Raw genomic sequence first — 19,804 nt, forward strand, 5'->3', positions numbered from 1 at the left:
AAAAATGGAGTTGTTCAAGAAGTGCAGTTACATCTGAAATTATCAGCAGTTGCTGCTTGAGCTTCTTGTAATTATGTAATTTTATTTATAAAATTCTTACACAGACGGTGCAAAGATTGTGCCTCCTTAAACTGGCAATTTAATGTTTGTTAGAGTGAGATATGCTATCTTCAAAAATACCTGTTTATCACATTCTTGTGTGTAATTGCAGGACTCTTTTCTGAGGAGTTACAGAAGGAAAAATATCAGTGACCCAATTCAGGAAGCTGAAAACTCTGCTGCTTTCATTGCTAACTAACCTTGGTTAGTTAATGGAGGCTGTGCACTAGAAGCTGCTAATGTGGATGACACTTTATTAAAAATTAACTTTAAATCCAAAGTATCAAAGATTTACTGTGCTGCCACAGTCACTATAATTATATTTCCTATCATCACATTTCTTTCTACAGTGGCTTAAACATGCAGATGAACAAGGTAGACCATACTACTACAGTGCTGATGGTTCCAGATCAGAATGGGAATTACCTAAGGTAAGTGATGTAAGAAAGAACATCTTCTGTGCCATTTGTGGGCTGGTATGCTATTCCCCTTGTTGATATGAAAATAATCTCATAGTGCTGTTAACAAACTTTCTTTCAAATTAATTACTCATGAGCCATTTGGACAGACTGTACTCTTTAATTCCTTCTTAAAACAGCTGAATCTTGGGTGGCAGCAAATATAAAGTCAACAGGAGTAAAGGAGAAATTGCCTCTTGGATTCATGGTCCAAGAGCCTATCTATTTCAAGAAGTCCTTAGCTTTGAACACTGTGGAATAGATTTTTTCATTTCAGTGATATTATTTGAATTTTTATTTCAAATAAAATATTTCAGCAAAAGGCTTAGCTAATTTATGTAACTGTGTATATGAAGAACAGAGACGTTACCTAGAAGTTACAAGTGTGGTTGAAGATTGGTCTCCCAGAATCTTACTGTAGGTTCCAGAAGGGCTTCAGAGCAAATGGACTGGAAGGACAATACAGACTGCAGAACTACTTTGAAGGGAAAAAAAAATCTATATTGAAAACTTGTCCAAAATTTGTTGTGAAATGACGTGAGGGAATAGTGTGCTATTAGTGTCTGCTAATAAAAGCAGAAAAAAGCAGAAAAAGAAATAAAAAATCATCTAGAGGTTACTGGAAATAGCACATTAGCTGAGCTAGTACTATATAACAAAAATCTTCACTGTCATAGTGATAACTGTAAATGTGAACTTGCTCAGGCATAACAGTACCTGTGTTTATGAAGATATATGGGGGAGGAAATACAAAACAAATTACTTCAGGCAGTCTCATAGAAAGTCCTCCAATCATGTATATTTAAGATAACATTAGGAATAGCTGAATGCCTCTGGCTAAAAATGACATCTCAAATGAAGTAGCTTTGGCAACTGCTGAGAAGTCTGTTAATGCTTATGATGAGTGTGACCCAGCTTTTTTCAGTGGAAGAGAAAAATTCTTTAAATTGAATATTCTTTATATAAATTGAATAACTCTTTAATAATAATACTTAGCTATAATTTGCACTATACCTCCAAAAGACGGGTTTTGCCTATGCATTCTGCTGCATTCAGTTGTTTTAAAAAAATAAACGAAACAGCAAATAAAAACTCATTATTGCATAGAATGCTATGGCAGAGAGTTTATTCCCTGTATATTGAATGAATAATATCTTAATCATGTTGAGAAAGACTACAGCCCTATTCTAGAAACATAGTTTTCTAATAAAGTTTTATAATTTAAGCAAATGAGAAATCTGTGTTAAAAGACCGAAGGGGGAAGTTAAATTAGTCTCAGGAATGAGAATTCCAGTTTCTAAAGTTTAAAAAAAAAGTTAATCTGTCAAAGCAGCCAAAAAAGCGAGGAAAACTATGTAGTAAATAAAGAAAGGGGAGTTTGAGAGGGTAACATCATAAAAATAAGTGATGGTGTCTCAAATTTTAAAATGTGTTCCAAGGCTGATGTCAGCTAACAGCATGATGCTTGCCCATCCTCTGGCTGAGCTCTCTGATCCATCTAAACTTGGAAAGAAAATGTGCTTGCACACTATTGAACTCACAGTTTTGGTTTTAATATCTACAGACTGCGATACTGCAGTTACTCTTCCTCTCCTCTGGAGTTCCTGCAGCACTAGCTCCCCTTGCTGTATCCACAGAGGAAGTGCTAGGCTACAGGAGCTTCATTTTTGTCAGTCTTAATATGACCCGCAGTCTCTTACTTCACTGTCTGAGTGTCGAGTGTGGGCTCAGTTCTGATGCTCAAGTCAATGATTTTCCTACTGCAGACTTGAATGCTGTCAAACAAAACATGCTATCTGAAAAATTACAATAAAACTTGATTCAGGTCATACCAGGAAGATACCATGCCATCAGATGGTGAAAGAAAATAAAATGAAAACATGTAAATGGGGCCTGGTTGTCTTACAGTAAAAATGCCCTGTTCTGAGCTGTGTTGCCTGATTTAAGGCAACTTAGTGTGTTTGCTGGCCCTTAGTGCTGTAAGGCAATGCTCTAAACAGTATCTGCAGCAATAGTGAATCATCTTCACCTTCTTTCATAAAATCTAGGATTGCATGGTAAAAATTGAAACAGTCTCAGCTGATGATGTGAGGATCCAGATGATTTATAAGGACAAAAGAGCAAGTGACATGACAAATCTGAGATAAATATGAGAAGGCAGGCAAAGGTTTATTTTTCTTTAAGTGTATATTTGTACTCAAGAGGCCTGGTCTGGTCTTCCTCATTTGTCCTGGTGTTTGGTGGTTCCCACCCCCATCCCTTCAAAATAAGAAGGAGGAGAGGGGGTAGGTGCCCCCAGCATTTTCTGGGTCATGCAGCAGGGCTGGTGGTAATGTTGACTTGGAGCTCTTTTTCAAAGATCAGCAGTCTTAGTGGTCCCAAGGATTAGGAGAAGCAGTGGATGACCAAAGCAGCAAAGGGAATGGAGTGGGTTGTCCACAGGTGTCTTTCAGTAACTTGCACATTCAAGACCTTGCTGCTTGTCCAGTGCTCTTCATTCTGTGTAGGTTCTGTTCCTTTCAGTGCAGCTACTGACTTCAACTGGTACCACCCAGACATCCTATAGTAGAGAATGAGGAATATTTTTTCCCCAAAGGAAGAATGGGAAGGGTTAGGCATAAAGTCCTCAAAAAGACAAGAATTATCGTTTTATTTATTTATGTGTGCTTAACAGAAACAGTGTCATTGATTTAGTTTATAAGAAAAAGCAAAAGGTTTAACATAGATGTTAAGTTCATCACAACACCAAACAAGTTTATTCAAAGCCAGTGACAGAGGGAGCACTAAAGAGTGGTTTTGTTCTAAACATTTAAATTTCAAAAAAAACAAACCCAAAACAAACTGCCTTTGATTTCAGACAGTCTATTGAGACAACTGCAAATAACATAGCAAGGTATGTAAGATGCTAAAGGTTACTAGGATATCAGAACATTTTAAAATGCTGCTGGTTGGATCTCTGATAGCAAGAAGGTACAGTAAAATACTTAATTTAGGGTCTTTACTAGTTTTCATTGTCTGGTTCATCCCAGTCTTTCCTCCATTCACCCACCCAGTTCCTTTCATCTGCCTGGGAATGTTAATGCAAACCAAGATGAGTCTTTTTTTTTTTTTTCATTCCTTGAAGCTGACAGATCTGTGTCATCTCCATAAGAATGGGGACAACTGCTACAAATAACTCAGAGGTGTTACATTTATTTCAGTGACAATTAGGCTAGGACAGAGCCTTGAGCCATGCCACATACCATGTTAAAATTAAATATAAATCATTCAACCAATTGAGAGGGTTAGAAAAATTTATACTGAGGCAAAGAAAGCTTTTAAGTAGCTGGTGAAGGCACTGAACAAATTCAGCAGTGAAAATAAGTCTATGTGACCTAAATTTACACCACTGTTGTCCTTACCCTGTACTAAGAGCTGTTATAACAAGATGTCTGTGTTATTTGGTGCATGCAGTCATGCATAGAATGAAATGGGGAATAAACTGAGGTGATGTAAACAGAGGGGTTAATGTAATGGGACAAATTTGAGTTTTATGGATGATTTTCAAGGAGAAGTAGTATGTATATTTGGAATTTTGTGCTACCTTATCAAAAGCTTTAGAATTAATAAAATAACATCACACCCTAAGAAGATGGCTATTACAGCACAAGGTGTAGCAGTGATTGTTCTGCCAGGCAATGTGTAGTCTTTAATAGGTCAGTTCTATTATAGTGTAAGGCCCTTGCCTGATCTGTGTCCTTGAGATTAGACCAAGGCTTAGGTATGGAAAACCTGCTTATAGAGTTATGTAAAAATAAGATTTTGTGTGAGGGAAGGAGAGCCCAACCTGGTTGCTTATCATTGCTGATAAACAATGGGACATATGATTGTAGGAGAGAGAACAGCTCTGCAGGTGAGAGTCCTGACAGTGAGTGAATCTGACCTGAAAGTGGTCTGCAAGGCTTTTTGAACTAAGACAGCTGGATGGGGGCAGACTAAAGGGTAGCAGGGGTGATATCATCTGACCTGACGAGGTTACAGCTCTGGCTGCTTATCTCTGGTCAATGATCCCTACCTGTCCTGGAGGATGACTACTTCAGCGGGATAATGCAAAGTCTGAAACAGTATCTGTGACATTGTGACTGTCTTAGCAGATCAGAGATTAATCCATTTAGTTTAAAAGTGGAGGTTTTTCTTGAGCCCAGAAATAAATCAGCTTTTTCTTTCTGGCCTCTCTCTGATTCCCCTCCCCCAGTGTATTCTGCACTTTACAATGAGTAAAACAAACAAAACAAACCCCAAGCAACCAAACATAAACCTGGATGTGTTCCTGAGTTGTTAGCAGTGCTTTTTCAGTCTTCTCTGTTGCTGTGCTTGCTTATTAAATATGTTTGGTAAAACTAGAATTTGGTATTACTTCACAGGTTCTTCTCCTTTGAGATGGGGTTGTCTGTTTAGATAAGTTAACTCCTCATAGCTTGTGGTGGTATTAAAGGCACTTTTTAAATATAGATCACATGTAAATCATATCTTAAGAGTTAACTTAGACACAAATTCAGTATAAAATACTTTAAAATAAGTCTTTGAGTGTTTGAACTTAAATTCCTCGAGTTAGTCAACTGGAAAATACATGGAGGATTTCCTCAAATCTTTACCGTGTCACTGAAGCATATATCTATTTCTGAAATAAATGGTTCTCTTTTATACTAAGTAATATATATTTGAAATTCCTACTTAAATGTGTTAGCACTGCTGCAGGGAATGTGGTTTGTGGTAGCCTTCTGCAATTTAGACATAGTTTTGCTGAAAATTAGCTAGATTTTAGTTGTATTATGGATGGGCAATGCTTGCTGCCACAGGCTGAGCTGAGGAAGCATCTGCAGAGTGTATATTTCCATAACAAGATGATAAGATAGTACTAGATTCCTTGCAACCTGAATGATGGTTCAGCTTTTGGTTTAATAAGGGAACTTATTGAAAGTTGCTTAAACCTCACCATTTTAATGTAGCAGTTGTCATGGGAGTATGAATGTGCTGAACTCAGTGCAAAATCAGTGGAACCTTGGAAGTTAATTTTTGCTGTGACAACTCATACATTTCTGTCTGCACATGAACAACCAAATTTTATTCTCAAGATCCATTCTGCAAGATCCATTCATGTGGAGTATTTCACTACTTTTGTGTGTATTGAAATAACTTTCTGAAATACTGCTGTTACTTGCCTTTTAAGTACTTGCTGATCATGTTGAGCATGAACTGTCTTCATAGTAAAATAAAAAGCAAAGTGTCTGCCATGGCAGTAGTAATGCTGGTTCTTTATTTGGGTAGTAAACATAACTTCATTTTGCAGTTTAGCTTAGATTTAGCGTTTATATTATTTAGGCTAAACCTTCCCATGCTTAGTTGATAGGTGTTCATATAAGTTATTCTGTCTTTGAAGCCTTGAGGCACTGAGCTTCAGTAGGAATCACTAGCCAAACTGTAGATACAGTATGCTTGCAAATACTGTTGATTTAGCCTTTTTAAATAAAAAAGACACTGAATTATCCTTTGTTACTACTTACCTCTTGGATTCTAGTCCTTTACATAGCTCCACAAATGCTGCCTTATGTTTGTTTCTATGTGCAGATTTTAGTCTTCTGATACTTAATAGGAAGAATGAGGTTTTTAATTACTTGAAGAAACATACATTGATTTTGTCTTTTCCTGTTTGTATTTGCAATATTAAACTTTGAAATATTTTTATAATTTTACTGCTATTTCAGTGTTGGTGGTAATGACTTAATATGGCAATGCTACTGATGATAAGTATGCTGCAATGCTGAGATCTAATTAAATGCTGGGTCCTTCTCATGGTCTTCACATTTTCTCAGCCTGTATATCTTTGTATGCTCTTGCATTTATTAGTAAACCTGTAGTACTATAAATACATTCTCTCCATGGCTATTAACAGCTTTGCTGAGTGTTAAAGTTATTTCCTGCTTAATATTTATTTGCCATGCTTATGAACATTCCACACCAGCAAATCTTTTTATAAGAAGCTTGATGTGATTGTTCTACAAAAGCAAGTCCTCACCCTCATGTTTCCTCTTGTAGGCATCCCAGTCCTTTGGGTCAAAGGCAATCATAACTATCAATCTAAGAGGTTTTCCTTTCCTTGCACAAGAGTTTCCTGTTAGTGCAATATGAAGAGTGAATATTGAAATCTTGTCTTTATTCTAATTCCATGGGTCTTCTCAACATGCTGGTGGGTTGCAAAACCAGCAGTAGGCTGTTGCTCAAGAAATCAAATGTCTGCCTGCCAATGGAGAGTATTGTCCCAACGGGACAGGCTGAGTTACTGTCCCAGAGGGGATTACAGCAGAATGGGCAGTTCTGAAGACTAAATGCGACATAAAACCAAGGATATTTTCTTACTCTTGGGTGACAACAGGAATTTGAAAGTTTATACTGTAAAGGTTTATGAATTTTATGTCCAAGTCTGTTTGCATGAATTTGATTCTACTTAAAATTTGATTTTTCTCTTCTTTAGTATAATGCTTCACCACAGCAGCAGAGAGATATAATAAAGAGTAGGAGTCTGGACAGGAGGCTACAAGAACCAATAGTTTTAACAAAATGGAGGCACAGCACAATTGTTTTGGACACCAATGACAAGGTAGGAGCAAATTAAGCAGCAAGTTGGAATACCAGCTGCTTCTGATATGTGAAGTATTTAATCCAACAGAAATGATTATGCATGAATTTCTCAAATACCACTTTTCTTATATTCTGTTGTATCACTGTGTATAACTTTCAGTGAAACCAAGGGCTTTTGTTAACTTTACTATTGTAAATTTAAGTAAGTAGCCCTTTTTTTTGTTATCTTTGAAGTATTTTAACTAGTGTTTTAATTCAGTTTGGTGTGTACAGCAGTTTTACATGTAATAGGAATTATCCCATAGTTTAGGCTATGGAGCATAATTAGGGTTTGAATTCAAGAATTATGGATGTGGGTGAGGCTTTCTTTTAAAGTATAATGATATTTCATGCATGAACGTTTTAATTGTAGGAGACACCAAGTAGTAATACTCCTAAAACTGCAGATGAATAATTGAAATATTCATAGAGTTGAATAGAAGCTGCACTTGCTAAAGTTAAAAATTATGCTTTAAAGATGGAAGTAATGCTTTTAAAGATAGTAGTAGTATTATGTAGTGGATTATCCCTTTAATGACTGTTCCATTGAACTATACTGTAATAGCTCAAGCAAAGAGGAGAAGTTGTGTGTGGTTACAGCAGCGTTGCAATACTGTCACTGGAGAATGAGACAGCACTGAAAGTGCTGAAATACTTGGCTTTGATTCCTTCCAGGGCAGAGCTGGAAGTTGAGTCTGAGAAGAGCTGTGGGTTAGTAAGAATGAAAGCTGTCTTCTGCCCATTCTTAGGGCACATTCTTGATAGTCTGTTCTGGGCTGTGCAGTAATAGTTGCTCTATAAGCCAAGAAAGTTCCTCTGCCTCTTTCCAGTTCAGTTTTTGTCCCAGTCAGTTCTGGGAATGTTGTTATATATTTGGCCTGTTTTTTCCAGTACCTTTTAATGGCTTTCCTTGTTGAAATGGAGTGTAGGACAGTGGGTTGTTTTGAGTTGTTTTGATTTCTTAGAATAGGATTTACTGAATTTGATCTTAAGCACAGTCCACTGCCTCCTCAGCACCATGTATTATTGACAGCTCAAAAGTTTAACTGGAGACTTCAACTGAATGCATTAGTTTAGCTCAAGCAGTTTTGAGATTCTTTTACCCCTTTCCCCTCCCTATTTCTTATTTATCTTTCTGTACTGTGTGTTGTGGTACTTCCATGAGAGACAGCCTAGATCAAGTCTTGATAAATCAAAGCTGAGTCAACACTTTTAGCCTCATGTGCAGTTTGCACTTTATAGGTATGAACAATTCTGTTGGAGATAGCTTAAAATTTTGGCCTTGCTTTAAGAGGAAGACTTATCTTGTTACAAAATGGTTCTATGTCAAAATATAAAAACCTTTTAATAGTGCTGCAATGAATGAGTAAAAGGTTGAATAAGTGTGTCTTTAAGATGCTGTAATCAAACCCAAGACCTTAAAACTAGTGAAGCAAACATGCAAGTGTACAAATGCCTAGTGGCAAAAAGAAACCAAGTGAAACCATGTATGAGCTGCATTTTTAAAGTCTAAGTCAGTAGCTTAAAGTTCTGTTCACATGTTCCTTCAAAACATATGGGCTGCATGCATTGTTTTTTATTGGCAGGGAGACGATGTAGTTCATATAAAGTGCAATGTTAATGCTTTGAAAAAATGAAAAAAATTAATGCATGGTGGAGCAAGAAGCTAACACTTTGCAGAAAGTCAAAAGTTGTTTAGTTCATCCATGCACCCATTTTGTTACCACTGTCAGGCATAGTGTTATATGTTGTGCTTTAAATTAGTATGTGGAAAGGGAATAGTTCATGACCACACATTCTGAGTTTCTTGTTCTAGAGTTGTTTAGTGTATGAAAGCTATCTCAAATTCAGAATGAAATGGAAAGAAAACAAACTGGTATTTTGTTGAGTAGGCATGGCAATCCCAGTTAGTATCTTCCCTAGGAGTCAGGTAAAAAGCTGTGTCCAGCTATGGATCCCTCAACAGAAGGATATGAAACTGTTGGAGCAGGTCCAGAGGAGGGCCACGGAGATGATCAGAAGGCTGGAGCACCTCTCTTATGAAGGCAGGCTGAGAGAGTTGGGGTTGTTCAGCCTGGAGGGGAGAAGGCTCCAGTGAGACATTATAGCTGCCTGTCAGTATCTTGGGGTCTACAAGAAAGCTGGAGAGGGACTGTTTATAAACACATGTAGTGATAGGACAAGGGGCAGTGGTCTTAAAGTAGAGCAGGGTCGATTTAAATTGCATATTTGGGAAGAAGCTATTTATGAGTAGTGAAGCACGGGAACAGGTTGCCTAGAGAGGTGGTGGAGGCCCCATCCCCGGAGACATTCAAGGTTCAGCTTGACTTGGCTCAGAGCAACCTGATCTACTCAAGTGTCTCTGCTCACTGCAGGGGGGTTGGACCAGATGACCTTTAAAAATCCCTTGCAAACCAGCTCATTCTATGATTCTGTTTTCATTTGCTTTCCTTATTTGTTTTTCCAGGAAAAACAAATAGGCAACTCAGTTCCATGAAGATAGGCCAGTCAAAAGAGTGCTTGAAATGTGTCTGAACAAAAGTATAAGTTGCCTTAGCTGCTGAGCATTTGATGATACCAAAAGTACTTGTTAACTATTTTTTGGCTGCAGCTCATATTTTTATATAGCCATCAGCTAAAAAATTTGGTAAGCAGAGAAAAAGTGCCTTCCCGTGAGGGACAACGTTGATTTTCTGACTTTTTTATTTTATTTATTTTTCGCTACCAACATCTAAAAATACGGAGCATTTAGTCAGTTCTTGGAATAGTGGTGTTTTCTGTTATTATACTACTAAATGAACTAGTGTGCCACTTCTGTTTACCAGTGAATTTTAAAGCACTGGTGTGCTGTGTCATGCAATGCTGGAAAAGCAAACTGAATTTGGGAGAGCTGTTGAGGGAATTAAAAAGAGGTAGGGGGAGAAATGTGCTAACAGTAACATAGAACAAGCAATGGTTTTCTTCTGTTTGAAATTCTTTACCAGATTTTCAAGCAGTGTGTTTGTGCAAAATTTGGGAGGAAATGCACTTTCCTTTTTTGGTTCCAGCTGGATGGTTTTTCTGGTTTTCAGAGATCTAGTATATTCTTCTTGTGATCTGTAGTTAACATCTAGTTTAAAACAAAACCTGAATCTCTAGAAATGTTCAGTTCTTGATTATAAGGAAATCAGTGTTTGTGACTTATAAAAATTAATTGAGCTGTTATATGCTTTTCTACATGTATAGCAATTTATTGTAGTAATCTTATATTTGCTAATCACACAGAGGCATGATCTGTTTAAAGTCTTGGTATTATATCGTGCTCTGTAATAAGTAGGTATTATAAATGTTCATAATTTGATAGCAGTCATACCAATAAATCTGCTCCTTAATAAGGATGAAAGCTTTGCTTTAAGCTGATACAGTATGTATTAACATTTTTTTCAAATGGATATGTGCAAATTAACCCAATTTGAGTGTCGTCTGCATATATTGCAAGAATACCTTCTAGTAACCTGGTTTAGAATATCAATTTCTGAGAATATAATGAATGCTTTAAAAAAGTAAACTTTTTATAATGTATAGAGACAGAAGAAGTATCCTTAGGGTTAAAAAAATGTAAGATAATTGTATGAAACATAATAACTTATTTAGACTATTTGATTTTTTTTTTTTTTTTTTAGGAATCAACTGCTTCTAAGGCCAGTTTTTCTGAGAATGAGTCCTCCCCTTCTTCACCAAAGCATCAAGCCACAGTTAGTATGCAAAGTGTTTAAATAGATAAGTAGATGTTGTAGAAATTGGGCTATTCATGATTAGAGAATTGAGGGTAAGCCTGTTATTGAAAAAAGAAAAAAAGGGATAAAACTGTTCAAAGGCTTTACATTTTAAAAGCAATTCATTGCATCCAACAGTGCTTTCAGTAAATCAGATTTCCTTGATTTAAATACAGCTTGGAAATAGAAGATTAAGTTAACTAAATGGAATAAAGTTATGTCAAAATATGTAGAACTCTGTTAGTTCCTACAGCAGTCGTACCTTCTCACCTAGGTACTTGGAAGCTAAAAGAAGATTCAAACTGTGCCTCTTCACAGAATCTCTCACCATCAGTAGTTAGTAGTAGTTTGTAGTATTTTGTATCTTTATTTCTTTCTTGTCTTTCAATTTCCTTGAAAAGACAGAGGACTTTGCATAAGCTATGTATTTTTGATATAGTAGAATAACTGCTGGGAAGAAAACTTAAGCTTGTTAAACTCATGATGTTTAACAGATTTTTTTTTGGTCAGTTTTAATTTTAAATTTGATAATTGATTTTTGAATAGTGGGGAATATTTTTTTTTTTTAATTATGGGACTGTAATACAATAGCCATGTATTCTCATTTCTTTAAATATGGCTCAGATCTTGAATTCTTGAATTTGTATTTTGTAGAAAAATTCATTACTGCTTTAGATAATAGAAAAAAAAACCCCTGTATTATCTTGAGCTGTCCCCAAGGATTAAATAACACAAAGAAAGTTGGTGAATTTTTGTGTATTTTGGTCTTTAACTTTCTGATTCCTTTTCCCTGATTACTGTCCCATTAGTATCCCCTAGTGTTGCTGCTAAGTAGGGCATTAGGATGCCCTTTCTCTGAATAAGTTTTCTTTGGAGCATTCCCACTGGTTCCACCATGGGAATTTATTAAAATGATAATGTGTTTGAGAAAGTGGGTGTGGGGTGCTCAGTCACTGTGAAAGATAGTGATTGTTTCTCTTTGTAAAGTCAAAGGTTTATTAGAAGGGTGCAGTGCATAGGGATGTTAGTGCATGGATCACAAAATGATCTAAAGAATGGGCTGTTCATTTCTTTATTCATTTGTTTGGGTTTTTTGGGGTGGGAGGTGGTGTACGGAGATGGGGGTTTGGGGGAGGGAAGTGGATTATTGCTCTATTGAAAATAGCACTTTTGGAAAACACTGGCTTGGGAAAGTATTCCAGCCCAATGGATATTAGATTGGGTAAAAGCAGCACTTACCATTAGACTGAAATAATGTCTGAACCACCAGCTAAACATCATTATCCTTAGAAACATCTCTCTTGGTTTTTATGTGTTGTGCTTGAAAATGGTAGGTAAAATTTTTAACATCATGAAAACCAGATTTGTTTCTTTGGTAAGAGTGTTGTCATGGAATTACAGCACAGAATTGCTCTTTGTATACTACAGTCATGGTCCACCTAATTTTGAGTTTTAGAGGAGAATGTTGAAGACTATATCTTCTATTTTCATTAGATCTAGAATTGAGGGCATTTTTGTTACGATAAAACTAATTTGGATCCTTTCCCTAGTTGATTGTTTCAACTAATAGGTTAGCTCTTAAATTAGGAAGTGTTACAAGCTGTTACTGAATAGAAATTGATTTAAAAAAAAAAAACAAACCAAATCCTAACTTTCCTTTAGCACTATTCCTTGGTAGGACAAGGCTAGGATGATGGGAGAAAGTGGCAGAATTTGTCACCTATCTTTAGTGTCACAAATGGTACAAATCAATGGTTGTCCTTTTTATCCTAGACTATGTTTTCAGACATTTCTTTCTATTTTATTACTTCTGCAAAGAAACTCCAAATATTGGAAACCTGCAAATGCATTCTTGTTCAGCATTGTTTATTCCACTGTTCATTGAGTGATCTCCAAACTTTTACAGTGGCAGAGCAACAACACAGCTAAGACAGCAACAAGAAATAACTAAGTAGTTTAAAATTCTAGTACCCTGCTTGGGCATAGAATAAAATAAGACATCAAAGAAACATTTCACTCATCTGCTTTTGAAAACATGTTAATATTTTTGTAAATTTTAACAGTGTTTTGTTTAAAATATATAATTATGTTAAAATAACTGGGAAGAATTTATCAGGGAATTTAGGCTGTTTTTCAGCCATCTACTTTTTTTAGAAAAGGACAAAAACACAAATATGCAGTTACACAATCATTATAAATTTGCATTTTAAATTTCCACTGTTTAGTACCACAAATGATTTAGCTTGGCTTGTCCAAAGGGCTTAGACTTTAAAGAAGGAGAGCCTTTTATGTTCTGAATGGTAATGAATACTTTCCCAGAGGAACTGGGATTTTGCTGATCTCTGTATATTTAAATATATTTATGACAGTTTCTTGAAATTATAACATGGGCAAAAGTGGTTCATTGCCAGTAAGTGATGATTTGTGGGCTGAATTCAGTACCTTGATGGCAATAGAAACAGCTTTTTGTGTTATATTTGTTATGTCTTACTCTTGTCTTACAGGGTCAGGAGAAGTATGGGTTATTGAATGTAACAAAAATGACAGAAAACGGCAAGAAAGTCAGGTAAGTCTTCTAGGACTTCTAGAAATACATGTACATTAGGGTTTTGAGTCAGGGATCTGACTTTTGTATTAGGACAGCATACTGGATTTTTAAATTTTTTTTTTTTTTTTTTTTTTTTTTTTTTTTTTTTTTTTTTTTTTTGATTTGCCTTACTGGTTCTCAGTTAGGACACAGTGTTTCCTTAGCCCAAAGTATGTGGCTCTCCCAGTGAGCTTAGGATGGACTTAAGGGAGCCAGAAGCTCATGGATGCCAGGGCTCCCCACAGGGCAGTGATTTCATGAAGATGTACTGATGAGAGGCAGCTTTCTAAAACAGGGTAGATTAACTTATTTAAGAGAAAAAATGTAGGCAGTAGTTTGTCTTACTCCTTGGGTAGAGTTGGTGTAAGATGGGCTTTCAAACTTCCACTTTATCTTTAATTTCCAAGGAGTGTACATGTCTTGTACCCCCTAGTTCTTCCTTCATTCTGCTTGTGAAGAGTTTGACGCAGAATGTATCACCCAACATTTATCTTGCTGTAGGTGATGAATGACCTCATTTCTGGCTTCCTGTCTCTGCCTTGCAGGCAGAAATTTGCATTATAAATCATACTGTATAATCAAGTAATGCTGCCTAACTTACATTGCTAGTGTCCTTCCAAAGAGTCAGTGCTAAATACTTCGCAAGTGTGGCACATCCTCAGATTAAATTTAAGTTTTCTTTTTACTGGTTTTACTTACTATTTTTTAAAATTTAATCTTTTAGATCTAATACTGTGTTATATCTAACTCAGTGTTTCCAACATTTTTGATACATGCTTCATGGTTTTCCAGCACTGTGTTGATATTCAGGGCCACCCTGATCTAGTCCAGTGCATCTGGGCAGCAGATCTGAGCCCTGACTTTGTTCCCCAGAGGTCCTCATAAGAGCTTGGTGGAAGGAAAGGGAGGACAGTGGCTCTGTACTCTGTAAGCTGCTACTGGTACAGTAGCTCTCACATTTATGTTGTATCTATTGGAGTAATTGATCTGGATTCCTCTGCTGCTGTACAGAAAGATGCAACACGTCCATCCTTTCACTTTGAGAGCAGCTGAATAATAATTCATGTTTGGGCAATGGGAATAGGTTGTCAGGGCTTGTCAAGAACTTTATTTTTGTAACCTCAGGAGTACACATACTGAAGCATAAAAGCAACTAGTCAGACATCTGGAACAAGTAATTTGTTCTTTCTATGCACTGTGTAGATATGTAGCAAATATGCTATTGCCAGTGTAAATGAGCTTATTACATAAACGTGAGACATTTGCTTTCCAGGTAGATGTCATCAATCAGTTTCAGAATTATGCAGTACTTTGGCATAATCTCCTAAGTACACAGTAGGCTGGGTGTTCCAGATCAGCCCCTTTGAAATTGTAATTGCATGGTGTTTCTCCTGGTGAACTACTTCCACTACTGATTATCTTTGTTTGATTTAGACTTTGATGGTCAGGCTGGGACTGTTAAACATATGTTCACTTCTACAAATATGATAAAAATTAATACTTACTGATGGCACCACTGACCATTTACACTGTTAAGTATATTAATATACAGGTCATCTGGGCAACAGTGATGGACAGTTTAAATTTCTACTTCCCAAGTCAATTTATCTTACATTTGGTTACAAATATTTACAGGAAGAACTGGATGTCATCGTGGGCAGTGTTACAAGGTTCATCTTTGCTGTTTACTAAAACCCAAGGAAGTGGAACTGGCTGGGTAAGCTCAAGAACAACCCCCACCCTCACTTAAGTGTTAATTACATAGTGCATAAACAGTTAAAACCCTTTTATTTTTAGGGCTTAAATACTAGGATAAATGTGTTAGCAGGAAAGTTAGCAGGAAAATAGCTTAATGTAACAATTATGACATAGAATGAGGAGAACTGGTTGTACTTCCTTTTGTTTCAGAAACATTTCTGTACTCAATAAATATGAAACTGATAAAGAAGTGTTGAGGTGCCCTGTAAGCTTGAAATTTAGGCTTCAGGCCAAATATTTTTGCATGCCTTATAATGTGTTTGTTTAAACAGTTGTCTTACCATTCTCAAATGTTTTTTTGTATACTCCAGGTAATTTTTGAATGTGATACACATAATAAAATAGTCCGAGAGCTGACTTGTTGCACTGGACTATTTAAATAATGTAGTATTGCTGTCTTAACTTTTAATCTTTTTGTTGTTGGATTCCATATTTTGTTTGGTATCTTGGCAAGTATTTGTATCTATTTTGATGTCTGATGAAGACCTAAAGAGAAACTTCACATTGAAGTTATAGCTATGATTTTTATATCATCTCTAATTTAATAGCACTATAATTAAATTTGCTATATTTATCCAGCTGCACTCCCACATTAATAGGTATAGAAGTGGTTCTTTATCTACGGCTCACTTACCTACTTTTTGAGGTCTGACATTATGTGGATCTGCTATAATAACTTAACATAGGTCAGATGCAGTATTCATTATTCAAGTGTATTGTCATGTGAATTTCAGCCAAATTGCATCTTTCAGATGTGTGCTATCTTGCTGTGCTTTGCTTATCCCTTTACTCAGCTCACTTTCTCCTCCTGCACTTCTTTTTGGGTAGTGAATTGGTATTGTCAGTTCTTTTCTAAGGTAGTGAATTTATTTCAGTCCTGTAAACATATTTTTGCCCTTGTGTTCTTGTATGGTGGGTGGCTGGAAAAAAATGGATGAGGACTGATAAATAATAACATTGGGGGTAGAAGAGGATGGGAAGGGTCAACTTGGGCATGATGATCAAGCAGAGGAAAAGAGAAGGGAAAGAAGAAAAGTGGAGATTAAAGTCATGACAGAAGGTGAACTACACTGTCTAACAGGAGGTGGACTTGGTGACTTAGGGAGTTCTGCCCACACTGTATGTGCAGAGGGGAAAACAGGTGATGTGCATCAAAGGACAGAAAAAGGCATAGAAACATATATATGTGTGTGTGCATATGCATGCATACATACACACATGTATGAGCTTTCATTCATAAATATACACACACACCCACACCCCCACACACACACATATTGACTTTTCCACCTGTGAACATTGGGAAACTAGGTAAATGCAACCACGATTATTCATCAATGAAAAAAATAGTGCAGATAATAAACTGGGTTTTTTTAGTGTGACTTTTATAGCAAAGTGTGTTGGAGAAACATTAAATAACCTTAAAAGGTGAGCTTTGAAGCTTTTAATCCCTTTTACTGGGATCTGGAAGGTTATGAAACTCCTCTTACCTTCCTTCATGCCCTTCAGTCATTGTCTGTTGTTCAGTCAAGTACAAGTTTGCCAGCCCTACCTCATAAAAGCAGAAAATTTGCAGCCCTTCTGAGGTGAGCTTTAGTATTTAGTCTTAGTGTGCAAAGAATACCATTATTTCTGCAGTACACTAAAATTAATGGTGGAAACTGATAACTTTTGATTTACTTTCACAGCTACAGATCCAAAAAGTACTTTAATTTTATGTGTATAAATATGCATGTTTGGAAAATGAAACATTTCATCTGAGTAAGTACTCAAGTTCCCAAAACTCATTTGCAGCTGCTAATACTTGTAATTCAAATGTAGCTGTAGATCAAAAAACCATCAACATATTTAACTATATGTTGATATCATTAAATACACAGTGCTGAAGTGAGGTATTGTTCATGAATGTATGATACTGTTATGAATGACTGTGTCCAAATGAATTATCCATAAAAGATAGTCATGCAACTCTACTTATTTCTTATGAATACTAATGTAAGTTGTGTTACACCTTAAGTGTAACACAGGGTACAGTAATTTCATAGAGTTGAAAAAAGGCATAGTTTTTTTTTAAATATTTCAGTGGAGCAAAGATACAGTCACAGTACTTCAGTGTGACTGTCAGGTATGTATCCTGTCAAGTACTGGAGTAGGGTCAGTAAAATAAGTATCAACAGTAAGAACAGAGCAAAGTGAAGCTGGAAATATTAAGGGAGAACAACTTTCAAGGACTGCAGTTGGCATTGTAATATGTAATTAAATATTCAGCACACACTCTTTTTGCTGTGTAGATTTTTTTGAGGGTATCAGAACTTCTACTTCACCTCTCAAACTTTGATCTGCATCAGCATTTTAATAAGGTGAAGTCAAGTCTGACAGTTTGACACATGATAAGAATTACAGTTCTTCTTCATCTCATGAGGAGAATATTTGTTTAGCATTCATCTAGGGATTGATATAATCATATCTTTGTTTTGTGTGTAGTTTTGTGACTTCATCACTTTTCTTCCTTTTTCTCATCAAGTCATTTTGCCAAGGGGGCTCAATTCCTGAGCTCTTGCTTTCGCTGCTTTCTTCTTGGAAAAATGCTCTCAGTCGTCGACCTGCTGTCACCTATGTAAACTCTGACCGAGTTTCAGCTATCACTGTATGTGTTGTTGTTGCATGCCTCTTGTCACTGTAAGGCTATTTGCCACTAATCTTAAAAGTAAATCTGAATTTTTCCAAGTTTTAAGTTTTGTCCCTTCATATAACACCTTGTGTACCCTGTTTTCTGAAAGTCATCCTAGGTGCACATTAACACAAATATATTGCCATAATCCTGTAATTGTTCTAATGGAACAAAGAAGAAAGATTGTCAGGTTTATCAGTGCCAGAATTTTAACCTCAAAATTGTCTACTATTTGAACCACCAGTTTCTCCACTAATAAACAGCATGGTATCATTAGTTTTTAACAGATACTTTATGTCTAATTCTTTCTAACACAACTAATTTAGGATGTTTGTAAGGTGCCTATAGTATCTTTGATGCAATGATGTACATGTTGTTGGTTAATTCTAGCTTTAATTGGAATCCTCAAGAATGTAAATGTTATGCCTAAAAAGCTGAAAGGAAAAGAGCTCAAGGATGTTCTGGGTACATGCCATATACAGAAAGATGATGTAAATTTGTAGGACTCTTTATATATAATTTAACCATCTGTAATTAGCCATGTTTTGAAGTGTAGATGCCAAGCACAGAAGTGCTGCTTATCAGAAACCAATAAAATATTGGAAGTTAATATAGTAGTTTGTTGCTCAAGGTGGATTAGGAGGAATTCAGATAATGATACTAGTGTTAGAAAAAACAAACAGGCTTGACGTGTTGCATCGTAATAGTAGGCTTTTTCAATTAACCCCATGCTAAAAATTATGCAGCTGCCCCTTTTTTGTCTGTCAAATGTATTGCTAGGTATGTGGAAGCTGGGGACAGGTAGTTTGTATTCAATTTGGTATCTTTAAAAATGTTACTTCCTGCAAGGAAATACATAGATTGTAAAAATACTTTTTTAAACAGAAATGTAAATTTTCAACTGTTGAAAGAAGGTATTTAAGGTATTTCCCAACTTTTGGTGTGAATGAGTTGTAATAGTTATTGCCAAATTTTAGCAATGGGGCTTCATAAAACACAGCAAGTGGTAGCTGTTAGAACAACTCCTCTGTCAACCCTCTGTAATAGGCACTTGTCCTCAGTGTAAAGCACAGTGGTGGTAAGCCAAAAGTGGGTAAACAAGGAAGCAACCTTTTCAAGATTCATTTGGTTTACTGTGTTATACCACTGTGTTTATAGACAGGGATGCTGTATGTACATTACAGTTCATTGATATTGCACAGCCAAGCATGCAGGAGTTCAGATGATTGCCATGAAAAGCATTTGGAATGTAAATACTCTTCTGAGTCCAGCTAGGGAAAAAAACTTCCATCATTTTGCTATGTCAATAAGAAATTTTTTTGTTTGTTTGTTTGTTTGTTTTTTGTTTTACTTCCTTCACCAAAGGAGAATCTGTCACCTCAGCTCTTATTTCTGCCAGTGAGGACCTGGAATTAAAATGTTCTACCTAACTCGAAGTAGAAACAGAATTACAAGAATGTCAGGTGTCATTTGTACCTCTGAAGTTTTCCTATCAATAGCATCCTGTTCTGTTTCTAAAGAATGCTGCAATATATCACAGTACAGACCACCTTGTTTTGTGGAGGTTTCCAGGACTTGGAGAAAACTCCTGAAAAGATTGGAAAGACCTTTTGTTTGTCAGCACACATCTTCAAGGCAATCCTTAAGCATCTATCTACAGTGGCTAATGCAAAAAAGCCCCAGCCCCTATTCTTTATAAAAAAAATAGATGTTATCTCTGCCATATAACTAGCATAGGCCCATTCCATGACTATGCTTTTTTTTTTTTGAAAAGGTGCCTGAAGTAACTAGAACAGCAGCACCATGTATAGATCTATCC

At 36.2% G+C, this 19,804-nt stretch overlaps 1 protein-coding gene across 10 annotated transcripts in view; it reads left to right on the plus strand.

Moving 5' to 3' along the window:
* Nucleotides 1–19,804, plus strand: part of ARHGAP12 (Rho GTPase activating protein 12) — a 73,085-nt gene that overhangs the window by 37,257 nt on the left and 16,024 nt on the right. For 5 of the 10 annotated variants that reach the window (XM_071734865.1, XM_071734866.1, XM_071734868.1 and 2 more), the window contains 5 exons: nt 450–530; nt 7,069–7,194; nt 10,877–10,948; nt 13,474–13,535; nt 15,192–15,273. In XM_071734865.1, coding sequence (XP_071590966.1) covers nt 450–530; nt 7,069–7,194; nt 10,877–10,948; nt 13,474–13,535; nt 15,192–15,273 — 423 coding nt within the window. The remainder of the gene's footprint in view (nt 1–449; nt 531–7,068; nt 7,195–10,876; nt 10,949–13,473; nt 13,536–15,191; nt 15,274–19,804) is intronic. The other 5 variants (XM_071734867.1, XM_071734872.1, XM_071734874.1 and 2 more) reach the window with 2 other exon arrangements.

The sequence above is a fragment of the Heliangelus exortis genome, chromosome 2, assembly GCF_036169615.1.
Source record: "Heliangelus exortis chromosome 2, bHelExo1.hap1, whole genome shotgun sequence".
NCBI lineage: Eukaryota > Metazoa > Chordata > Aves > Apodiformes > Trochilidae > Heliangelus > Heliangelus exortis.